Source organism: Dreissena polymorpha, chromosome 14 (assembly GCF_020536995.1).
Source record: "Dreissena polymorpha isolate Duluth1 chromosome 14, UMN_Dpol_1.0, whole genome shotgun sequence".
NCBI lineage: Eukaryota > Metazoa > Mollusca > Bivalvia > Myida > Dreissenidae > Dreissena > Dreissena polymorpha.
The window spans coordinates 72,892,320-72,918,625 of record NC_068368.1 but is presented as its reverse complement, the minus strand read 5'-3'; the positions used below and the strand labels follow the sequence as shown (position 1 = coordinate 72,918,625).

General features: G+C 35.5%; 1 protein-coding gene across 1 annotated transcript; it reads left to right on the top strand.

Moving 5' to 3' along the window:
- On the top strand, positions 1-25,370 carry LOC127857048 (uncharacterized). The gene is made up of 3 exons (XM_052393342.1): positions 1-168; positions 23,282-23,851; positions 24,222-25,370. The coding sequence occupies exons 1-3, from the start codon at positions 120-122 to the stop codon at positions 24,356-24,358; spliced, it is 756 nt and encodes a 251-aa protein (XP_052249302.1). The 5' UTR covers positions 1-119; the 3' UTR covers positions 24,359-25,370.
- Positions 25,371-26,306: the final 936 nt, after the last annotated feature.

Sequence of the window (26,306 nt, the reverse complement as noted above, 5' to 3'; positions counted from 1 at the left end):
CGACATTCGTATATTAGATGGGTAGACCGCTAAGGGGAGGCGTCATTCGCATGCAGTGAATTGTGGAGTCTGGATACGTTATCAATTACGTTATACGTTAGGCTGTACGTTAACACGTTATGGATGCTCGGATGAGGGCGGCGATAATCCTTGGATTACTGGTACAGGGTGAGTATTTGTAGTTTAATCTGTTACTTACTTTTACATGAATAGCTTATGTGGCATAAGAGAAATATAACATTTTTTTATTTAAAATTATATTATCATAGATATTTATTGAATACGTCATCTTATATTAAGACACCATGTACACATGCTGATAATATAAAGAATTTGTTTTGCCGAATGATTTATATTATTGTTCACTATTTTTGCTATAACTGTTGGCCCATTTGGCCGTTTACAACTCTCATCATGAAAATTAAGGAATTAATCAAAAGTGCGTTTATTTACATATTTGGAATACATATCAAATTCACATACACCAACTTATCTCTCTCGTTCATCGCAAATCAAAACAACAAAAACAAATACATATAATTAAACAATGAAAAATGCAATACGAATTAAGATATATCGCACACCGTAGAAGAACTGATATATATTACTAAATGAAACAATCTTATAAAAAATGCCGGACTAGCCTTATTCTTCATTGTACCTATCGCATGGTACGGACCTAAAGCCGTAATATAGGAAAATAGCACGTGTATTAAAGGTACACTATATATTCTGAGAAAAAGGGGCTTAATGCATGTGCGTAAAGTGTCCTCCCAGATTAGCATGTACAGTCCGCACACTAATCAGGGGAGAAGCTGTCCTACTGGATTTTCGTGTAGAAGAGAGTTTTTTTTAAAGAAAATTAGCATCAGAGCGTTAAGCATTGTCTCGAATTAGGCCAGTTCGTATTGCACAGTCCAGTCTTGGACGACACTTAACACACTTTCACTTAACCCTTTCATTGCGAGCCCTTCTCAAATGATAAATTCTCTCTGCTATAAAGACACCAGCAAACATAGTGGAATACATTATTTCATGGTGGAGACATTAAGATTGTGTTACCCTTAATTAAACAGTTGTCAATGCATGTAAGAAAAAAAAATTGATGAAGGCCGTTTTAGTTAATTATTCATCTGATATTATTTTCGATGCAGAATTATGCATAATCTATTATTAAAAACGTGCTTTAAACATAAAAATATTACATTTTAACGTTTAACTCACGATTTATTTTAATGTATGAAATTAACTCATGATGTCCAAATTAGAGCATATTTTTTTTGTTCAATTGTTTCCCGATGCAAAATGAAACACCACATTTGGATGCGTTTTTAACTCGATTTCCTATTATTGTATTGAGTGATGCGATTGACCACTCGATATAAATGAGCTGCGTCATGCGAAAATGGGTCTTGTGACATATGCAACCAGCGTAGCTCCAAAATAGCCTGCGCACCTGGGCTACCGGCTGTACGGATATTACTAAAGACCCATTTTCGAATGACGCACCTGAAATAAAGGACCTCGTGCAATCTGTTCTGCCGGCACAATACACACACATTTGTTGTAAAAAAATAATAATAATACAATCGTTTTTAGTGGTATAAAACGTTTTTTTTTTTTAAAAAGCATGTCAATGTGTTTGCTCATTATAGATAACGTCATCATAGTTCCATTGACCAATCTGGCCATTTGAGGTAAATGAGAGACGACGATGCAAAAATCCTCCTTTAGTATGGTCTGTTGTATGCTGCTGACAGTAATTCATCCATTGGAAGGGATGTATTCTCTTTCATATTGTCTATCCAGCTTTCCTTCGGACGGCCTTGACGTCGATTTTCGTCGTTGTTTGACGGTCGCCAGTAGGGTCTCTTTTGGACCAACAAGTGTTGCAGTCATGTTCAGGACGTATTTGTTCGTCTTGTGCTCCGTATAGAAGATGCAAAGCAGTCTTCGAAGGCATATGTTTTCAAATGCCAGTATCTCGCGTGAAGCGTCCAGATTGACGTAGAGCTTGTACATAGTGGGGAAGCTCATCGAAATGCTTGCCCACATCCTGCTTAGTCTCGCCATCACTGCGGTCGCCATGGCAATTTGTATTCGGACCTCAACGGTACTGGTACCATCCTTCGACAGGATTTCACCCAAGTATTTGAAGCTGGTAAACATTTCTAGCTTCTCGCCGTTCATGGTGATGTCGCTTCCAGTGTTGGTCGTATGTTCACCATGATCTTGGACTTATCTGTGCTGACACCAATAGAGTCTGTTGGTGAGATCTTAAAGTTCACTGCTGGTGCCAACCATGAGGTCACTGTCATCAGCGAATCTCAAGTTGGGGATGGGTTTTCCACCGATGGAGATAGAGTTGTGATTGTCATGGGGAGTCTCCTGCATTATCTTCTAAAGAAAACAGTTCAACAGGACGGTAGAGAGCAGATATCCCTGACGGACGCCCAATACTTTCCATTGAGAGGTACTGCCCTGCAGGCGTTTCAATTGATTCATTGGATGACTCGCACCATCCCTTCGTCAAAGTTGCCATCATGCCACACGCATTTGATTTTATTTTAAGTCGATAAAGTTATGAAAGAGCTCACGTTGGAATTGCATGCGTTTTCAAATGATGACTCTGCAGTTTAAGATTTTTGCACTGTTGTACGCCCAGTTCTTTATCCACTCTGCTCTGTAGCATGACTTTGCTGGGATGACTGGTGAGGTCGATATTGGAGTAATTCTAGCACTTTGGATTGCCTTTTTGCGGTAGGTGGATGACCAGTTATTGGGTCCACTCATTGGGTCACTTCTTCGTCTACCAGATCGTTTTGCATTGCTGAAGTCGTTTCACTGTTCACCCATGTATGCCTAGTGGACTCTCCCATCCTTCTAAATTGGATCAATTTATTTCCAAAATTAGGGATGTCTAGTATATTAATTTCTATATTTAGAATATTTCTTAAAGAAATAACACCTTGCTTCATATCGATAATGAATCGCCTCGTGTGCTCCAGGGAAATTTTTATTGAAACTTGAATCGGTTGTTCAGATATTTAATTAAATATTATCTGTATTTGTTTGTATCTGTACAACATATCTCCAGTGTCTATATAAGATAGAATATTTCGAATAAATGCCAATAAAAAGCAGTTCGGACCAGCATATTTAGGGTTTTATTGATACAAAAGGAATTTAAACAATGTATTACCAAAAGGTATAGTTTATTCGTTGATATGGGCCGTATTCTGTGAAAAGGGGGTTTAATGCATGTGCGTAAAGTGCCATCTCAAATTAGCACAGGCTAATCAGGGACGACTTTGTCCGCTCAAACTTGATTTTTGCTAAGAAGAGACTTTTAGTAAACGTAAAATACCATTAAAGCAAAAAGTGTTGTCCCTAATTATAAACATAAACATGCCCGGGACCATATTGGCCTTTTTTAAATATATGTTGTTGGTTGTGGGATACAAGAACTAGATCGTCGGCAAAGTCAAGGCCAACCTACTGTAACTAGAGATTCCACTGAAATCCGTTTTTCTTCTGGTCCGTCGATGGCTTCATGACCCAGTCTATGGTCATCAGGAACATGAAAGGTGAAAGTACGCAGCCAGCCATCACTCTGCTCCCCACTTCGAAGAAGTCGGAGATTCTGTATGATTCTGTAGGTCATCCCTTGAGTCGCGTTCTGAGAAAACTGGGCATAATGCATGTTCGTAAAGTGTCATCCCAGATTAGGCTATGCAGTCCGCACACGCTAATCAGGGACGACACTTTCCGCTTTTATGTTTTTTTAGTTTCAAGGAAGTCCCTCCTTACAGAAAATCAAGTTTAGGCGAAAATGTGCCGTCCCTGATTAGCCTGTGCGGACTGCACATGCTAATCTGGGATGACACTTTACGCATATGCATTATGCCCAGTTTTCTCAGAACGCGACTCCCTTCATACAACTTCCTGATGATGGTGATTTTTCCTGACACTCTGTGGCGTCTCAGAGGTCTCCAGAGGGACTGGCATTCAACGTTGTCGAACTTCGTCACAAAGACAATAAAGATGACAAACTGGGGCGAACGTCATTTTCCAGAATGATGCGGATGATAGCGATGATTATACCACGAAGAAACATAACAATAACAATATTGGTGCTCTTTAATAAGCAGATGCATTCGAACGTGGTTATGCCATACATTTCTTATAGAAATGCTGAATATCCCGTTATATTGTTATATAATAGGACTTCTTTTTGTTATGTTTACCCTCGTATTTCTGGAATAAATTGAAAGTAAAACACAAGTCGTGGGTGTTATGAATATTCAAGCGTGCCATTTACTTCTGTTGATAAGAACGCAATCAATTACAGATATAGTCATTTATAAAATACTTTTAACATTCATTACACATTAAATACAATGAACATAGCGGCATTCGCTACGAAAAAGCCGCGCGCTGTTGGTAGAAAATTCATATGGCGATTCATATACCAAGAACGGACAAAAGATCAACTTACGACATGGCATCGCGTAAATGTTAAGACAGCTGGAGGCCATTCAATGTCTCATTAAACTGAAAAAAAGACCACTGGAACATACCTGTATTGTCACAAGTATATATATGCCTAAATTATTTGGGTTCCATAAGTCAACACAATTATCTACCTGTTCGTATAGGGAGAAATTATTGTAGTTTGGGGACATTAAGAATTTCTCTATCTCTATGTGTATATTCCGACCAACCGACACAGAAATGCATACTTTTATCGCACATAATCGACATTTTAAATCTTATTATTTAGGCGATAAGTAAATATGATAAATACAATATTATCATGCATTATTTTAAGTTTAACTTTTCAGTTTGCAGTAAGTCTAATAATATTGTCCTTTTGTCTTATGCAGGAAATATCTCCATAGACATTTTCTTGAAAAATATTCTTGTCATCTCCTCAAGTCTTTTAAATAAATCAATAGACAAATGCAAGAAAATAAATGCAACACAAACCTCAATCATACAACAATGAGGCTGGTCAATATAAAACAATAGTTAAAGCTGCGGTCATCGCCTTGTAACTGTCAATGCAATTAATTAGAGTTAAAGCCGATTGATGGCATGCAATTTTGAGAATTAATCATGAAACACAAACGTGTGAATAAACATTAATCTAATCGAGTCACAATCATAATTAATTACCAAGAACGGAGAATAATAATTAAATTTAATTGCAATCCTATTAATCAATGGTTACAATGCATCAGAGCTACAGAATCACAACCTTTTTAGTCGCGATGAAATGAAATAACCACAAATATATATAAAAAAATCTTTCGTTGTTGACCCGATTACAGAACTTAACATCATAGACCATAATTAAATAGTCCCGATCATCGTCGTTCATCTAAGGATTATGTCTTAATTTTATTAAGGACATTTTTAGATTTAAAGATACAACCATATCTAAATAATTGTTATTGTTTTAATTGTTACAAAAATACAAATGTACCATTCCGTAGTAACGAAACATGGCTCATTTTCTTTGAGGTCTTATTGTGGTATTTTACAAACTTAGAAAACGACAGCAATAGATGGCATGACGATTCTTAGCCTAGCACATTAAATGAGTCGTGTTCTGAGAAAACTGGGCATAATGCATGCAGGTAGCGTTTCGTCACAGACTAATCAGGGACGACACTTTCTGCCTAAATTGGATTTTTTGCTAAGAAGAGACTTCATTTTAACGAAAAAATGTTATAACAGCAGAAAGTATCGTCCCTGATTAGCCTGTGCGGACAGGCTAATCTAGGACGATACTTTACACACCAGCATTATGCCCAGTTTTCTCAGAACGCGACTCAAATGCATGGTAATAGGCTAATCAGAGACGACACCAGGCTAATCAGAGACGACACTTTCGGCTTTTATTTTATTTTTCGTTTTAACGATGTGTTCTTAGCGAAAATCCCGTTTGCATTAAGCCCACTTGTCCCAGAGCGATGCTCATATATATTCGTATTAACAGTGCCTTCATTGTTTGTATACATTTTGACGACTTTATTGAGGATTACGCTCTGGAAAAAGAAAGCTCAGAACTAACGGCCGACTTTTCATTACAGAAATGCTATCCCACAGGGAGAAATAGTTGATGAATATTGCATTTTGTGATTGCAACAGAAAGAGCTGCCGCTCCCATTTCTCCACTTACTTACCGCGTCGATTTACACTTTCGCAATAAAAGGACCACAAACAAGTGGGTGGGCCATAGGATCAAAATGTCCAAACGAAAGTTTAAATGTGTAAATTAAAAAAATACCTTTTAAACGCTTATTTGTGTTCAATTGATCGCAATAATGCGGTGATCTAAAAGGCAATTAAAAATGTATTTTTGCCGTCTAGCCTGTTTCGGTCTGTTTTGTAATTTGCACGTGTACTGAAATAATGGTTACTTTGTTAATATGCGAGTTTAAGTGCATATGAAGCTATAATTAATTCATGATTTGCACAATTGGAATTAAAAAGCAACGCCATGATTTAATTGATTTACCGTAATTGTCTTCAACGATTACATGTAGCGATTGAATCCTTAATTCAACGCTGTTTATGCAGCGATTTGAGAGTGTTTTACAAGCAAATACCGTGCAAAAACACAATTCTATTTGAGTTATTGAATACGCTTATATAATGTTAAAGAACGCCACACTATTTGATTTGTTTAAAATGCCTATACATTTGCAATGTAAAAGAAGTCTTCACTATTTGATGTGTTCAACATGCCTATACAAGTCTAAAGATCTCTACACTATTTAATTAATTCAGCATGCCTATACAATGCTAAAGATCTCTACACTATTTGATTAATTCAACATGCCTATACAATGCTAAAGATCTATACGCTATTTGATTAGTTCAACATGTCTATACAATGCTGAAGATCTCTACACTATTTGATTAATTCAACAAGCCTATACAATGCTAAAGATCTCTACGCTATTTGATTAGTTCAACATGCCTATACAATGCTAAAGATCTCTACACTATTTGATTTGTTCAACATGCCTATACAATCAAAAAGAACTTTATGCTATTTGATTTTTTAAAAATGCCCCATGTATACAATTCAGCCTCGCTCTAGGAAAACGGGGCTTAATGAATCTGCGTAGTTACTTTTTGCAGACGATATGGCAATTTTTGCGAAATCGCCAGATGAATTGCAAACCAATATTAATCTTTTGCACTCATATTGTAAAACATGGGGACTGTCCGTCAACACAGACAAAACTAAAATTATGGTTTTCAGAAAGAGGGACAGACTGTTGTCAAATGAAAAATGGAATTTTGATGGCATAGAATGAACTGTTGTAGACGATTTTAACTATCTTGGCACTGTTTTCAATAACACAGGGAATTTTAAGCTAAATCAATAATATTTAGGAGGTAAAGCTATTAAGGCATTAAACGTACTATTGCAACATTGTAAAAAGGACGAACTTAAGCCAAAGATATTGTGTCAACTCTTTGATTCGTATGTTGGTTTTATACTTATCTTTTCAGCAGAGGTATGGGGATTCACGCAATCAAAAGATCTAGAGAGAATACACCTGAAATTTTGCAAACGTATTTAAAAACAACTAATGTAATGCGGGCGTTTATGGGGAGTTAGGTCGATACCCTCTGTTCATTATAGGGTATATACAAATTATTAAATGCTGGAGTAAAATTATACATACAGATAATATTATTATTAAAAAGGGTTATGAGCAGGCCAAAGCAGATTGTAGCTATGGCTTAAAAAATGGGTATATAATGTAAAGTTATTGGTATGCAATCATGGTTCCTCTTATATTTTTGAAGAAGCTAAAAATGTCGATTTTAAATAATTTATTTGTAGTTTTAAACAACGTATCATTGACAATTTTATCCAGGAATGGTCCCAGAGCATGCAGACAAACCATGTTCTTACTTCTTATGAACTCTTCAAAAACAATTTCCATGACGAACCAAACCTCGATTTACTACCAAGCAGCCTAAGAATGTTTTTCTGTAGGCTTAGACAATCGGTTCACCCACTAAGAATACAAACCGGTAGATATGGTAGAAATAGAATTGCTAGGGATCAGCGGTATTGTTTATATTGTAATTCACATGATATTGAAGATGAATATCATTTTATGCTTACATGTCCATTTTTAGAGGAGATACGCAAAAATATGTACCAAAGTGTTATAAACAACGCCCATCGATGTTTAATTTTTTTTTGAAATGTTGGGCATTTATTACAAAACCAAAAAATTTGACCCAGTTGACAATGATCATTCAGTCTTTAAGACTGAAATCTTCACGGAGTAAAGGGCATCTTCCCTACAAAGTTCATGTACCTCGATACCATAATTCAATAAAACGTATGAAAAAAAAATTAACGTTCTTGTCGTTACATTATGCATCAAGACTAACTGTCCAGCGCCGTTTGAAACCTTTGTTTACATACATTTCAACTAACTGACATTTTAAACAAACGAGTGATTTCATTGGTCCAATGCGGAGGTGCAGAGGCGTATCCAGAAAATTTTCAGAGGGGGGGCTCAACAGGGGAGGGTGCGGGAGGGGTGTCCCCTTCCGTCGTCGATTTTTTTTTTTGAAATGGCACCTTGAAGTGATGCGATTTCCTGCTTTCTAATCAGCATTTTGCATGATAAAAGTGCATGTGAAACAAAAAAGAACTTGAGTTCACACATCAAGTGTGACAGACACACGGACAGACAGACACACAGGGGTTAATCAAATGTCTCTCAAACCACTAAAGTGGTGGGATACATTATCTTTATCCATAACTTTTTTAACGGAGTTAGATGGGTGGACCTCCTATTTAACCTTGTTGGATATCCTACTAGGTCAACTTAGGTACAACATTAAAATGTTTATGTCCATGTCCCTATCAATGGGAATAGCTGGGAATAACAATGTGCAACAGAGCCCTGAAGGGAAGTAGGTGGGTTGGGTACACCTTTCCACCTAGCCTGCCATATGAAGTGCAACTCGGCAGGGAGGGACTGAGGGGAAGGAAGATCATCATTGAACCATTCAAGTTCACTAGCACTAACAGGAGGGGAGCACATTTGTTCAGGTATAAACTTCAATCCCATGGCTGCCTTAGTCTGCAAATCATTGAATTGGGTGTCCATTTCGTTCACAAAAGTGTCAACAAAGGGAGTCGTTAAGTTTCTTGTGTAGTTTAATTCGGGTGTTGCTGCCTCGATGTTGTCTCGCTTTAAGAAAATGATTTAGTTTCATATAGCAAAGTAATTCTTCATTTTTGAGTCTTTTAATTTTAAAAACTATGGATGAACATCAAAGCAGTTAGCCCGATTTGTAAAAAAACAAAATCAAAACAAAAAAAATAATTGCCATTCATTAAGTGTGCAGTTGAATTTCACTGGCAATAACTTGTTCCTCAAAAGGATTATCACTCTAAAGAGCTAATACCAATTAAATTCATAAAAGAAATTACCGAGAAAATAATAATGATTGTCCATTGCGTTCGTCTAAACTCTTTAATTGCTACAAATTGAAAGATTGTTTTTCTCAAGTTTCATGCGACAGCCATTTGTAAACATTTATCTACAGCTAAATGTATGGATGAATTTCATTAGTTGACTGTATCTTCTTCAGCCAATCAAATAGCGCAGTTTATTACTTACAGTCAATGAAGCGTGCACTTTAGCTGACGAAGGTTAGATCGTCTGTACACATGCCTGGGGGCTAAGCACACAAATCGACAGCTGTTTATGGCTTAATTAGGGACAAATGACAGGAAATACACAAGTGGATTGAAACTGTAAGGGGCTCATTTTTATTAAAAATCGTGTCTAGCCAGCCAGCTGGGGGGGGGCTTTAGCCCCCTAGCCCCCCACCTAAATACGCCTCTGAGGTGTGTCTTTACAACTGGAGATTTCATTCATAAAGACTGCATGATCATTGTCAACTGGGTCATGCGAGTTGTGTATCGTGTTATTTCTTAAAAGTTGACCCAGTATTTGTAAAAATATTAGAAGATATAGACATTTCCAGAACGGAAATTCATTTCTGCGTTGAATAAGACCGAGATCGTGAAAATCGCTGCACAATTGATGAAGATATGGCTGTTCAAAGCGATGCACCCCGTTTTGGGTTGATTTTGAGTTGCACACCTTGTTATATATATATATATATATATATATGATTATTTATCATTCAAAATGATGTTTTCACTAATTAATATCATAGCAACACGCTAACCACCTGTGGTCTATATTATCGAAAAAATGAAGTGACCTAACAGGAAATTAAAAAAAAAATAATTTCCCCGTCAAGTTAGTTTCGGTTTAATACATGATTATGTAATTTGCACTTGGATTTAAATAATTGTAACTTTTTGAAAGTGTAATTTCTAATGCAAATTAGGCTATATTAAGGCATTATTTAATTGTAAGGTTATTTAAAGTATATGGTATTTATAACATATCAGTAAATTCCTTTTAAAATGTCTGAAGTTTTCTGCAAATACACGCATATTGATTTATACATATAAAAAATATTGAAACTAAGCATATTTTCGCCTTGGACATTTTTTACCTTTCAACAATCTTAGTCGATTACGTACTAATATGAAATGAAATCACATTGGATCCATTAGTAAATCGATAATGTAATCGGATAAAAAGTGAACGTTATGAGTTAATGGATTTACCGTAAAAGTCTTCAACAATTACATGCATCACTTTATGCATTTCTTCAGCGCTTTTCATGCAGCGATTTGAGAGTATTTAACATGCTTATAACATATAAAGGAACACACCACTATTTGACTTTCAACATATTATTTAACATAACTATAAGGTATAGGCATGTTATGGTATACCATGACGGTTTAGGCATGTTATTGAAGGCATGTAAAAGAACATTATTTGATTCGCTCATATATTTTACATGATATATAATTTGCATTTTTTTTCTTAACATCTTTTTACGAAAACGGCTGGCATGCAAAAGGTAAGCTGAGGATTGTTTTTCACCGATTCATATAAGAAATTAAAAAATAAAAAGTAAAATATATACATTAAAAGTACATTTACGGCAATTATTTCTCATATAACATTATAAAAAACTAAGGAATATTAAAGTCGATTTCCTTCTTTATATTATCAACCTCAAACTTATATGCTTGAACCGACTGAAGTAAAGTGCTACTATAGTAAATAACGAAGCAAATATAACAGTCAGAGCAACTTCAGAGGAGCCGCTCCCATACCGCAACTTACGTACCGTTCTGATATACATTTTATTTTATTTTTTTTTATTCAGGGACGACTCTTTCCGCCTAAATTGGATTTTTGCTAAGAAGAGACTTCATTTAAACGAAAAATGTCATAAAAGCGGAAAATGTCGTCCCTGATTAGCCTGTGCGGACTGCACAGGCTAATCTGCGACGACACTTTACGCAAATGCATTATGCCCAGTTTTCTCAGAACACGACACATATAAACTTTAGGCTTGCTAATGTAAATAAGTTTTTTAACGAACGTAATTTTAAGCTATTTTTGACATTTTTTAGAGTTTTCTAACAGTCTTCATAGACTTTTATAAGTTATAAGTGGCAAAATATTAGTCACGTAATAGTATACGACTTTCTGCCCACATTTATCTGATAAAGTCATATATCGCATTGGATGCTGATTATGAATTTGTGTGCAATCAAACAGAATAAGATATAATTAAAATTGTGCTCAGCCGGATAAAAAATCACTCAATTGTTTTACGAGTATGATTTTGAAACCTAAAGTGCTTCTCATTTTAGTTGACATCTAAAATGCAGGTTCGTCTGCTATAGTAATCCTAGATACTCAATAATTTAAGACACATACCAGCAAATGCTCCCTCTATTTTCGTTTATAAAACTAAGTTGCATGGCATTTGATGGCTGCATAAGTGCATCACCAATCTCTCTGTATGTGAGGCAGGCATGTGTGATTAGTCTGACAGTTGTATGTAGCCTTATTAGTTATTGACGAATACATGTCACACTTCCTAGATTCAAACTTAATATATTTATAGTGGCATGCAACATATATTTGAGTCGTGCTCTATGAAAACGGGGGTTTAATGCATGTACGTAAAGTGTCGTCCCAGATTAGCCTATACAGTCCGCATAGGCTAATCAGGGACGACACTTTCCTTCTTATGATAGTTTTCCTTTTAAGAAAGTCTCTGCTAATAAAAAAATAAGTTCTTTATCGGAAAGTGTGGTCCCTGATTAGCCTGTGAGGACTTCACCCCCTAATAATAAGGACCGAAAAACATCGTGATTTAAGGTGGAATGAATATTGCTTGAAACTGCTTCTATTTCGAATGATATGGCTAAAATATTAACTATGTAATGAATATTTTCGAAACAATTGCATTTAAAGACCACTTTTGCAAAAATTACTTATTGCTGCATTATGTTTGAACTATTTTAATTCAAACATCAATAGTTTTGCTGCCACATTCGAATATTAGTGATATGATTACTTCCATTGAACGGACTCGATAAATGATGCTAGTAATTATTTGTCTTATACCCGAGGGGCTGTGTTCATTCTGTCAAGGGAGTATCACTCGGCACTAGTTGCTATATAGTTTCACATATTCACGGATGATTGTATGTTTTGAGTAAAGAACGCCCATGATGTTGCATTTCACCGCTAAAGCCGATGTCTTATGAATTCTTTATGAAAAGACGTGGTGGACTTGTGTTCATCTGGAAACTAATAATTAACTTAAAAACGATTGTGATTGATATTCTAAGTACACATTATTAATTCATTTCAAACAATAAATGAGCCTTGCACTGAGAAAATGGGGTTTTATTGATGTGCGTAAAGTGTCGTTCCAGATTAGTCTGTGCAGTCAGCACAGGCTAACCAGGGACGACACTTTCCGCTTTAATGATATTTTTCGTTTCAAGAAAGTGTCTTCATAGTAAAAATCCAATTTATGCGGAAAGTGACGTCCCTGATTAGCCTGTGCGAACTGCACAGGCTAATAAGGAACGACACTATACGCACATGCAACGATGTCCAAGATTGTCGGTTACTAGTTTGCACAAGAACAAAATGCGCTCCGTTAATAATACGTTCTTACTTCCTTTAATTATATAAGGCCAAGTACTAGACTATTGGTTAGGTATAGTCATAATGAAACTCACGAAGAATCAAGACAAAACATCGTGTTCATAGGTTTTTGTATTAAGGCAAATGATACATTGCCTATGCATGACAGGAAAACATATACGACAGAAATATAAACATACACATATATAATATTGAAGCTCGTGTCAGTGTCCATGTAAAGTCTGTGGGGTTTAAACCGGTCAGATGTTACGCCAAGCCCCGTCCTGCTATAAGAGGGAACGAACACAGAGGGCAACATAGAGACTACATAAAAACATAAACAAATACACTTACATGCTTTATTCAGATGTTATAGCATTTATACGATCTCTGAAAGGCACGCCGAATCTCACCATTTGGGCGAGATTTCATAAAAAACACTCATGTGTAAATACACATTAGCTGTATTACATTGACTTTAGATGAAAAACCAAGGAAAAAACGATTTTATTTCAATATGATTACTTAGTTGTTTAATATTGCCACAGCAAGAGAATAACCACTTTTCGAGGCACGAATAAATACAATAAATATCCACTTAACTTCGTCTTGTTGACACGATTTCAGAAAGTAGCATCTTATAATACTATCCCAAAATCGGAGTTATCATCTCAGGTAGAAGTCGGGTGAAAAATATCAGATAACATAGCTTGTATTTATTTGCCCATATTAATATTGAAAAACATGTATTTCGTTTTCAGTATCGGCTAATGAAATGACTTATTTATGAAATAGTATTTCCATAATTGCAACATAACATATGTATCCATTAGTTTGTATCTTAAATACATTTTCATATGTTTAAAAAATAAAAAGCTTAAAAAAATTACCAATTTGGAGTAACTATAGCACATGTCGAAAACTATTTATTGTAACACGACACACATTCAATTACATAGTATGTACCGGTATTGTGGATCATTTTATTAAAATAAGTTAACAAACCATTGTCGTCTCACCTTAGCAACTACTGTGTTACTTTGTTGGGAAGGCAAAAATCGAAGATGAAAATGTTTCAATCGCAGATATGAACACAGCTTTTTAATACAACCCATTAATACAACTCTGGCGGTAAATTGACATGAATTCCCATCACCAACCGTTTGTTCCATAGAACAAAAACCATTGTAGGCGATGTGCAGTGTGAATCTAACAATCAATATATTTTCTGACAAGATGTCGTGAGAATAATAAAATAATAATGAGGCGAATTCAGTGATGGAAAGTCATTGACTGTGTCGCGTTCGGAGAAAACTGGGCATAATGCCTGTTCTTAAAGCGTCGTCCCAGATTAGCCTGTGCAGTACGCACAGGCTAATCAGGGACGACACCTTCCGCCTACAGAATATTTTCGATAAGAAGGTACTTCATATAAACGAAAAATACCATAAAAGCGGAAAGTGTCGTCCCTGATTAGCCTGTGTGGACTGCACAGGCTAATCTGTGACGACACTTAACGCACATGCATTATGCGCAGTTTTCACAGAACAAGACACGCCTGAGTACTCGAGGCAGAGGCGACGTAATGTTTTCCGCTACTCGTAACATCATGCATTATGCGTTATTCCAATCTTCACGCTGAGTTGTCGTTCCTTGATCTTACATACAACCTCTGCCATCACAAGAAATTCCTACAGGATTTGGTAGGATTTTATTTATTTTGTTTAAGTATTGTATTATCAAAAGTAGTATCATTGTCTTTTATATTTTGAAAATAGTGCATACATGTAGGTTCATACTAAAAATGAATTACCTAAATTAAAAAAACAGTAAAAAAAAATCAACGGTAAAGTTATTTACCACGTGGCTAGGCCTATCATCACGTGGTTTGTTATTAAGGCAGGGATTTGATACAGCAATGCTGGTTCCAATAAAATCTTTGCACGGTGGTTGGTGTTATTCTTGATAAAGTAGTAAATAGTACATACTAGTACTGTTGCGTTTCCAACAGCTAGTGGAGTCCGCCTATATTAATTACACATGACATTCGACGAATACAAACTCTTAGTGTAACGGTCTAGCTTTATATTCCGTACGTTTTGCACACAGGCAGCAGTATCATAACCCCCCCCCCCACCCCCCGGACCATACCCCCCCCCCCCGAGCTTACCCCAGGGGTTCCAGATTGTTAAATGTACACCTATTTTGTGTGGTTTAACTTTCCAACAACGAATATTGACAAAAAATAACAGTTTAAAAAAAAAATACCCCTCTTATAGGTAGTATATATACACCAGGTATGAAACGCACTATATGACTATTGCTGAAAGATTGTGGAACACTGGACGTGACCTTTTTCATCGAAAACACACATGTTCCCATGCAGTTGCCGACAAAATCCAACTGGATTGGGGGGGGGGATTTTTTTTATGATACTGCTGCCTGTGGTTTTGCATGCACATTTAGCATTCATACGCTGTGGGTGTGATGCTGACATGGCTGCGTTGATATAAGCATAATACATGCATCTAGCCATCAATACATAAGCAAACACAACCCTTCATGTAATTACTATTTCGAGATTCGTGATTTATATGAGTCGTGTTCTGAGTAAACTGGGCATAATGCATGTGCGAAAAGTATCGTCCCAGATTAGCCTGTGCAGTTCACAGCCTGTGCACAGGCTAATCAGCGATGACACTTTTCGTCTAAATTGGATTTTTGCTAAGAAGAGACTTCATTTAAACGAAAAATGTTATACAAGCGGAAAGTGTCGTCCCTGATAAGCCTGTGCGGACTGCACAGGCTAATCTGGGGTGACACTTTATGCACATGCATTAAGCCCAGTTTATCAGAACACTAGTCATATAATCACCAAACAGATGCCATCTTACTTGCTAGATCAGAGACAAATGCCGACGAGCGTTATTACAATCTGAACTGAACACATATACATTTTCTAGTTCCAATAGTCTTGTTTCTGCGATTTTGTATCGATGCTTCCAACACCAATCTGCTATATTATTGTGTACTTTACATAATTAATAACCGACAACGTGTCTAAATTTATATTCATGGCATATATTATATCCATCCGTGGGCTTGCGATCGAATGTAAAAGTATGTTTTGGTTTTCGAAATAGCACTAAATTAGTGTTATTTGTCATTTCTACGTGTTTAATAACAGTCTTCATAGACGTCATAGTCACACTGCCGCAATCCACATAGTCTTTATGGAATAGTCCAGGCTTTTACTTCAACCTTCATCTGGTAGAAGGATATTTCCCATGGGAAATTGATTATTGATATCTGTAATATTAATTGGTACATCGTTCCAGGACACCACTTCATAAACAATGAGATTCAATATGGACTGTTGTAAGGTATGCAGAACAAACAGCTGTACACGTTTTATTTTAAAGTTGACCATGGCTATGTAGTAACGTCTGTTAGTATACCATAGCTATGTAGTAACGTCTGCTTGTATAAAACATGGCTCTGCAGTAACGTCTGCTAGTATAAAACATGGCTATGTAGTAACGTCTGTTAGTATACCATAGCTATGTAGTAACGTCTGCTTGTATAAAACATCGCTCTGCAGTAACGTCTGCTAGTATAAAACATGGCTATGTAGTAACGTCTGTTAGTATACCATAGCTATGTAGTAACGTCTGCTTGTATAAAACATGGCTCTGCAGTAACGTCTGCTAGTATAAAACATGGCTATGTAGTAACGTCTGCTAGTATAAAACATGGCTATGTAGTAACGTCTGCTAGTATACAACATGGCTATGTAGTAACGTCTGCTAGTATACAACATGGCTATGTAGTAACGTCTACTAGTATACCATGGCTATGTGGTAACGTCTACTAGTATACAACATGGCTATGTAGTAACGTCTACTAGTATACCATGGCTATGTAGTAACGTCTACTAGTATACAACATGGCTATGTAGTAACGTCTACTAGTATACCATGGCTATGTAGTAACGTCTGTTAGTATACCATGGCTCTGTAGTAACGTCTGCTAGTATACCATGGCTATGTAGTAACGTCTGCTAGTATACAAAATACCATACGGTATACAGTCATAACACGTTTCTCCGTTTAAAACACGTTTATGTAATGTTACCCCGTTTAATAGCAAGTTGCATGGTATTCGTTCTCAGCGTCTAAGCCTAATATATTTATTTATATACGATGTTTGTTTGCTAAGTTTCCCAGTTGTCTGTAGCTTGGTTAATTTTTTACGAATACATGTCACACGTCGTAGCCTTTGGCTCTATATACCTGATATTTCAAAGGTTTGCAACATATATCAACATGACAACAGTTACTTAATATGGTTCAAAGAATGCTCATACATTCCATTGATACACACAATAAATCAGTTGACAACATTCGATTCCCTAGGGCAAAATATATCTGAGCTCTTTCGGTTACTACGCTCTTAGTATTCAATAACATATACTGAGAACGATGTGTATGCATTACAAAAATACATTTATAATTATTAAGCCGGTAAACAAGTTTGACCAACTATATTATTACAACCTGTTTTTAAATTTATCTCAAAGAAAACAGAACGTAATGAAAATCCGCATAGGTCTAATATATCCATTATAATGTGAACGTTTTATTACAAAACCATGTAGACGTACATGTGTATTTGCAACCATGTTATTAAAACATGACATAGGGTCTGCCACCACTTCATTCAATCGTATTAAAATCACATGTAACGCTTTGTTTGCCAGACGCTTACTACTTAGAAACACGTATTGTGACGCATTTGCAGTCCCTGCGAAATTTACATTTATTAAAAGACCTTTCTTACTTAATTCAAGTGTTTTGGGCTTCATTTCCAACCATTAAATACTGATGAGAAGCAAACAACATAAAAGACTGTGAGTTACTCACAGGCTGTCTATTATGCTGTTCGCACATAGCTATTTTCACTTTGCCTCTGAGTGGGAAAGGGTTTATTCGTGCAAGCCAAACCCTTATCCAATGATGGCACAATAAATCAAGACAAGAATTGTGTCGAGTATCGTATGACCAAATTGTAGAAAACATACATCCAGAATCCTTATCCGGAGAGCCATTTTTGTTCGCTGGTCATTAATTTCCATCAAATGACCAATTGTCTAAACAATACAAGAAAACACAATCACAAAGATATTAAATATAAAATACTGATCACAGCTGCCACGGTCTATGGAAAGACTAAGGGATTTAACTCATTTATTCCTAGCGTCTAGAAAAAAGGCCTTGGCAAACAGCGTAGACTGCGGCGTCTCATCAGGATCTGCGCTGTTTGCTTAAAGGAATTTCTGTAAGATATATTCTAAATATAGAAACTACAAAATAAACTTATATAAACCAAAACGTCGCATTTAAATTGCCAATACAAATGCATTCGCCCACCTAGCACAGAATTGATCACAAAAGACATATGTGCAAATAAACTTTCAACTAATGACATTGAAATTAAACTAAAAAGAAATAAAACAGAATGATAAATCGATTACATTGTCATTATGTTACCCAATGTGTGAGAAACCCCTCAGCAACAAAATTATATTGTTTGAGGTACGATAAAATAAAATGAAAGTGCATGCATTAGCTAAATCCCCTCTTGTTAACAAAATTTAAGAACTTATAGCATCATATAGTAACACTAACAAGACACAACGAAGTGCTTCTATAAGTGTTACTATTATTATATACCCCATCGTGCATGTCTTTAATGGAATATGTATACGGCTTAAGAATTTTTTTTCGTCATAGCTTGTTTCTTTTATGTCTTATGCATATTTGGTGAAATATGGTATTCTTACATTTATTCTATGTTCCTAACAGTGTCATTTTGTTCAGAACAGATTAAGATGAAAACAATAGGAAAATGCAACTATTTTACTTAAACGCAACATCAATGCGTTTTACAAATATAAAACTTTTTTTTATGAAATACAACATTTGCATCAGTTATTGTATACATAGTTAATACACTGGAGAGTGTTTCGGTACCAAATAATATAATAATGTTTCTGTTTGAGGCATGTAACTAGTTTGGAAGTTTTTTGAATTTGATATTGGTTCTTTATGTTGCCTTATGTGACGGATTTAAATATATTTGCTACGCGTTGTCTTCATAAAGTAATCCAGTGTCTACTGTATTGGTGCATGTCAAAGGACGACTGCAATCATACGACATCTATCAAAATGTCTCTCTAGGGTTTAAACACCGATTTATTTCCTTGATAAGGCTGCATAATTGAACCTATGATCTTGGAAGTCGATTGCACTTCTTGGTAGAGAAACCATACATATTCTAGATACTGATGGCACTTGTATTAGGAAACGAAATACTTATATTAATTTAGCTGTGATACATATTTAAGAATTCGATTACATCGAGATTCAAACGAACAATTATTGCTCAAAGACGTAATCGGAAATCGAATAATAGTTTATTGTTTAAAAAAGGTTAGGCTTTCAATTATTTGTGTAGATAGACTACTTCGTAAATTAATGTTTGCAAATTTATTATAAAGTTAACTTCTTTATAATTATATTACAATGTATTTTTACATGTCAGCATTGTTAGCAGTTCATGGTAATACGTAAATTTCATCACTTCATTTTTTAATTACTTTAGAAGTTTTCATTGATTTACACTTATTAAATAATAAGTAAAACCGACTTCTTGGATCAATAAGTAATTTGATAAAAAGCAAATTGAACCTTCAGTTGCATCAGCAGGAACGAAATCATATAGTCATTGCTCACAAACACTCACATTACAAACACAGAAATAAATAATACAACGGAAGTTACTGCCCTGGAAAGATTGATGCCAAGCATATTCAAACCAATCGCTCAAACCTCACTCTTTGTAGATAAAACATTCGTTTGTAAACTAAACTTATGTTTATAAAATGTTGCAAAAGGTATTTACTTACACTTGAATGTTTTATGATTAACCCATTTATGCCTAGCGTCTAGAAAAAAGGCCTTGCCAAACAGCGTAGACCCAGATGAGACGCCGCATGATGCGGCGTCTCATCTGGATCTGTGCTGTTTGCTTAATGGACTTTTTGTAAGAAATATTCTTAATATAGAAATAAATATACTAGACATCACTAATTTTGGAAATAACTTGATCCAATTTAGAAGGATGGGATAGTCCACTAGGCTTAAATGGGTTAATAATATTTTATTTATGTATAACATTTCCAACGTCACCAGGGTCTATTGCAACAATCTTTATATTATATATCGGATCACAATGAGATAACGTATTGACTTAAGAAAAAGTAAACTTTGCTAACGACTGCTTTTCATAACATTATATAAAAGATTATTGAATATTGAAATGCTTTGACTTATTTTCATATTCAAACAATTCATGGTTTTCAAAACACATGTCTTTTGTAAGTTCATACGTTTACGATCATCGTAATATATTTTGATCACGTTGTTCTTTTATTTTCATACTGACAACTTACAAATGTATGTATAAAAAGTTAAATACATCCGACTGAATTGATAAAAGACAAAGCAAAAACTAGAATATATTTTACCGTGCTCTGTCCCAGACTAGCCTCTGCAGTCCGCGCAGGCAAATCAGCGACGCCACTTTTCGCTTTAATGATGTTTTTTTTTGTTTCAAGAAAGTCTCTTTTTAGCAAAAAATCGAGTTTTATGGAAAGTGTTCCTGATTAGCCTGTGCGGACTGCACAGGCCAATATGGGGTGACACTTTACGCACATACATTAAACCTCCTTTTAAAAAAACATGACTAAAATATAGCTAGACATCAAATGAAAGGCTGACATTTTCAGACGCCTTATGTTCTTGTCGACGAAAGGTTCCTCTTAAACAAAATCAGTCGAATAAGTATTTCGTCAGCTTTCAAAGTGATTCATGCCATTTATATAATACCTTACAACTTTTACAGTTTTGCAAGAGGACTATATATGATTTATACCAGTATATTTGTATGGTTTCAAAGTAACCTTTGACCATAACAAGAATCGTTACCATATGTATGTTCCGAAAGGAAATTGGAGTGGAGGTTCTGATTTATTTCTCCAGAATGTTTAACACAAGATTTCTTGGCAAAAATGTAGAAGTAATCGTATTTTATTGCATTACAAAGCTTTTAATCAGTAACAGTGATTGGTAAAAATTAAAAATTATTCGCGAAAGGAATAAGAGAGAAACAAACGGAATCATATTTAGACCAAACGAAAACTTCGGTTTTGAATACTCAAACACTTGCGTTTGATGTTTTGGAATTCCTCGACAGTTTTGTCGCTAAAGTTGAAATGTAACACGTAAACACATGCATACGCGTATTTCAAAACGTCTTTGTGTAATGTCACGATTTATTGACACTGCATTTCAACTATCTAATGTAAAAGGCTGCGCTCAACAACATATTTCAAACTATTTTTTAAGATTAAATATGATAATTTATTATATAACTTGTATTTTACCAAGTATTTTCGTTTCCGTACACGATGCAGCTTATGTTTATTTTATTACAATGTTTATCTCTGTGACATAACATTATGTAGTAAACTATCAAGATTTAAGACGATGTACACTGTGCAAGTCTGAATAAATATTCGTCTTGTCTTTCAAACTTTCTACTTTAAGTAAGCGCTTAAATGATATTTCAATATTTACGATAAAACGCTGTTCCATACACATGTAATCATTCAATCAGCAATAATTGTGACAATACAATCATTGAGAAGCTTTCAGAACTGAAATGTTCCATTCCCTAACGACCAATCATTCATGGAAGTTGCGACAAAATCGTTATAGTTAATGCACAAATGACGCAAAACACATACACAGAGTAATGCAATTGCTAACGAGATAAAGTTAAACGTTGCATATTGGAGATATACGAGATATTTAAATAGTACTATCGGCTTGTATTTGAAAGACACATATCCAAACGATTGATTTATTGGCCAATTAACATCGATTCTTTAAGATTGTCACATAAACTATGATTTTGCAATTTAAAGGACTATATCTAACTGAACTATGCTTAGGATTTCCGAGCAAGAGCGCGTTTTTCTTTCGTTTTTATATCTGTAATTTTATGGAAAAAACGCAATCCCTAGACACGGCTATGTCTCCAGTGGTAACAATCAACGTCATAAAGTCCGTCACTCTGGATCAGCAGACGATTTATTGCTTAAATATGTCTATCTTACGGAGGAGCCCGGTGATAGTCGATGTATAACGATTGAAAATCCGTCCATGTCTGAAAGGGTAATCTGTGTGTAACTTAATTTTATTATTTGTGTCTTGTTCTGAGAAAACTGGGCATAAGGCATGTGCGTAAAGTGTCGTCCCAGATTAGCCTGTGCAGTCCAAATGGATATATCATTCAAATTGACTACTACACCTCAATATAGGTACCGTGCCATTGCAGAGGTTATCTGAATAACACACACACACAATGCAAATAGGTCAATGCAATCCTGCAATCGCGTCGGACCTCGGACCACCAAGTATGTCTGGTTACAAACCCTTACAAACTTCATTAATCTACAGATACAGGGTTATAACAGGCACACCATGTTTCTTAATGGATGTTAATACTGATGTTCATTTATTTCAATAGTTAGAAAATAAAATGGAACAAAACGCTAAAATTATATTAATTTAATTCAATTTACTATTCCTATATATCCTCCCAATATATACGCCGTCTTTTGACCTTTTTCACCAGGGGGGGGGGGGGGGGGGGGGCGTTTGCAAGGAGTAAAAATAGTGCCTTTTCACGATGTAGGTCATCGTGAAATGTTGTCAGTAAATGATTTATCTTAGAATTCGGTGAAAACCAGATTTAATGCATTTGCGTAGACTGGATTTTTGCTAAGAGAAAATAAATAAACGTAGGGTGTCGTCCTTTATTAGCCTGTGCGGACTGCTCATGCAATCTGGGACAATACATTACGCACATTCATTAAGCCCTGTTTTCCTAATGCATGCAGAGTGCTTTTAAGCAAAAATAAAGCATTAATTTGACATGGGGATCTGTGTTTATAATACGAGAGTTTGAAGCGTTAATCATGGTAGGGACGTATTAGACGTATTGGGGTATTTACGATTTGTATAATACAATTATTTTTCTTTATACAGGATCCATAGCAGCGTCATTGGTGGACCTACTGTCGAGACAAGTACATACGAATGTCGGAAATGGCGATGGCGGAAATGACGGTGTTGGAAATGACGATGTCGGAAATTACGCTGAACGTCCTAAAGGCTTGACAGACATGGTGTCGGACAGTTTGAAAGATATTGACCAAACAGAACAATTCGACTTAACCGATCACAGTTTAAAGGTTGAGGAAACTGATGGCAAAAACGAGAAATATATTGACGCAACCATAGCTGGAGATGTAATTGCAGCAGACGGAAGTGAGTACGAGAATTTGAACACGGATAAAACAGAAGACCAGATATCAATCTTGGATGCACTGATTAACAGTCAGTCCAGTCCTTCAGAAAATAGTTCCATTCAATCAACTGAAAGCCTTTGGGACACGAAACAAAAATTATCATCAAAATCAGACACGTGCCACTTGCGACAGAGTATGGCTTATGGCGAATGTGGTCACGTTGCCCACTGTCAAGTCACGTGTTCGAGCGAGACCGATTGCACGTTTCCCTACTGCGATTCGAAGGGTCAATGTCAATGTAGACAAGGTACGGTAGTAACAAAGTGCGTCATTTATGTTAATAAAATGAAACATATAAAAGGTAAATAAACGAACTGTGCATATTGTAAATCGTATATCTTGGTATTTATTTATCGTATATTTTGTTAAAACCTTTTACGGAATATAAAAATAATATTTTAATGCTCTGTGCGTGTATATAAAAAGCATTTCCATATCTAGTGCATTTTAATGCTGCATACATTGATATGAGTTCTGTATTGCGTCGTTTTCCGGTTACTAGTGGTATATTTTGTCTTTCTGCTATGCTTAAAAGTCATGTCAGCAGTGAACATATAACACAAGGTAAGGCAATAGGTTGGTTTATTTCAATTCGTATTATTTTTATACATTTTCAGCTGAGTGTAGCACAGCCGAAATGTGCGAATTCTTCAGAATAGAGTGTCAAGGAACATTCACATGTAAGGAAGGTTACTGCTACTGTCAACAAGAGGAGGAAAGCGAAATCACACAACAACAAAACAGAACGCAATAAATAAAAACACGACGTGACTACCCTGAAAAATGTTGATGTTTGAAGACATTCACAATAACAGTCTATATCGTGACGTTGAGGGATATTGTTCGATTTGTATGAATAAAATTTGGCCGTGCTCTGTGAACAGGTTTTTTATGCATGTGCAGTCTGCACAGGCTAATCAGGGACGAAACTCTCTGCCTAAACTTGATTTTTGCTAACAAAAGACTTTATTGAAACGAAAATATCATTACAGCGGAAAGTGTCGTCCCTGATTAGCCTGTGCGAACTGCACGGCCTAATGTGGGACGACACTTTACGCACATGCATTAAACCTATTTTTCACAGAGCCCATCCTAATTGTTTTGTGTTTAAACGAATGAACAAACTAATTATAAGGGGGGTAAGAGAGCTTTATTACTAAATCAAAAACTAACTACAGCTCCGTAAAGTTAATGCTGAAAAGCGCGCCTGGTATGAAAATACAACCAAAGACAATAATAAGCGTAATTAAATATGTGCAAAAAGCGCGCAATACAAATAAACAACATGAGAAATTCAGATAAACAACAACATAAAATTGGCGCATTTGAACTGCATCGGTACACTAAGCATAAATATACATAAAAGATATATGCCAATCAATGTTATATATAAAAGCGCATCAAAGAAACCATCATGATAAGGCGCACAAAGCCAATAGATAATGGCCATACAATAGAACCTTATCGTTGCACTTACATCCTAATTGTTTTGTGTGTATAATGGAGATAACTGCATATCTCAGCCACACCAGTTCATTCAGAGTTATTTCCAGTTGATTCCAGTGGTCCTTTACTGACGTTCTTGGCATGTGCCTGTGCCCATAAGTGTTTAAGGCATTTAAAAACAGAAGATTTAAACTTGATATGTCGGTACAAATCGGTTTGTGATATTGTAACCCTTTCTGTTTGGCCTAAAATATAGAAGCTGTTGAAGACTGTTTTCCTATAAAAATCGTATGTTTATGGAAATAAACTTTATTACATTGCTTTAGAAATTCCTTTTTTCGTAGCAATAAAAAAACGAAGATTGTGTGTGATAATATCTTATTTATATTTAATAATGTCCATAAAAAGTTTTGCGATAAAATATTGATATGTATATCTGTACTCATTAAACAAAACGCAGACAACTGTAAACATACTGTAACTATACATTTAACAATTTAATAAACTGTTGATTTTATGACGGTCATGTAAATTAAAAAAATATATTTGCTTTTTATAGAACTGTGCTTTTATGATAAATTAAACTTCAGTTAAATGGTATTTGCTTTTAAACGTATTCTCTTGAAAAGCTCTTTGATTTCAATCCCGATGCTATGGCGTTCATTTGCATTTGTGCTTCTGTTGTTTTGTGAATAAATCATGTTTTAGTTTTTGTTAAATTGATATTTTTTTAAATGATGTATTTTGTGTATTTACTTCAAACACATGGTGTTGTTGTACATGTGTACGATAAGCTTTATGTGCTTACTGTTCTGTTCTGGTTTGTATTGCAAGTTATTTAAACGTTAACTATTGATTGTGACAGGTATCCTCAATCGTGCTACATCGGCTATCTCCGTACTCCTCCGCAAGATAGGATGATTTATATGGTGTACGGATATGTCCAAAAGTCGTATTGGTATCTGACGGTTTAGTTAGAACCGTATCATACGGTTTATAAATCGCATGATACGCTTTAAACCGTATGATAAAAACTTTTTAACTTTTAAAAACTTTTGGACTGGTTCGTACGTTAAACCGAATGATTCGAAACCGTATGATACGAATCGTATCAGACGCTGTATGACGGGTATTTTTCAATGTACAATCAGCCAATTTATAGATTTATTGAATGTAAACCGTATGATACGGTTTACGCTAAACCGTATGATACGAATCGTAAACCGTCTGATACGAATCGTATCATACGGTTTCGC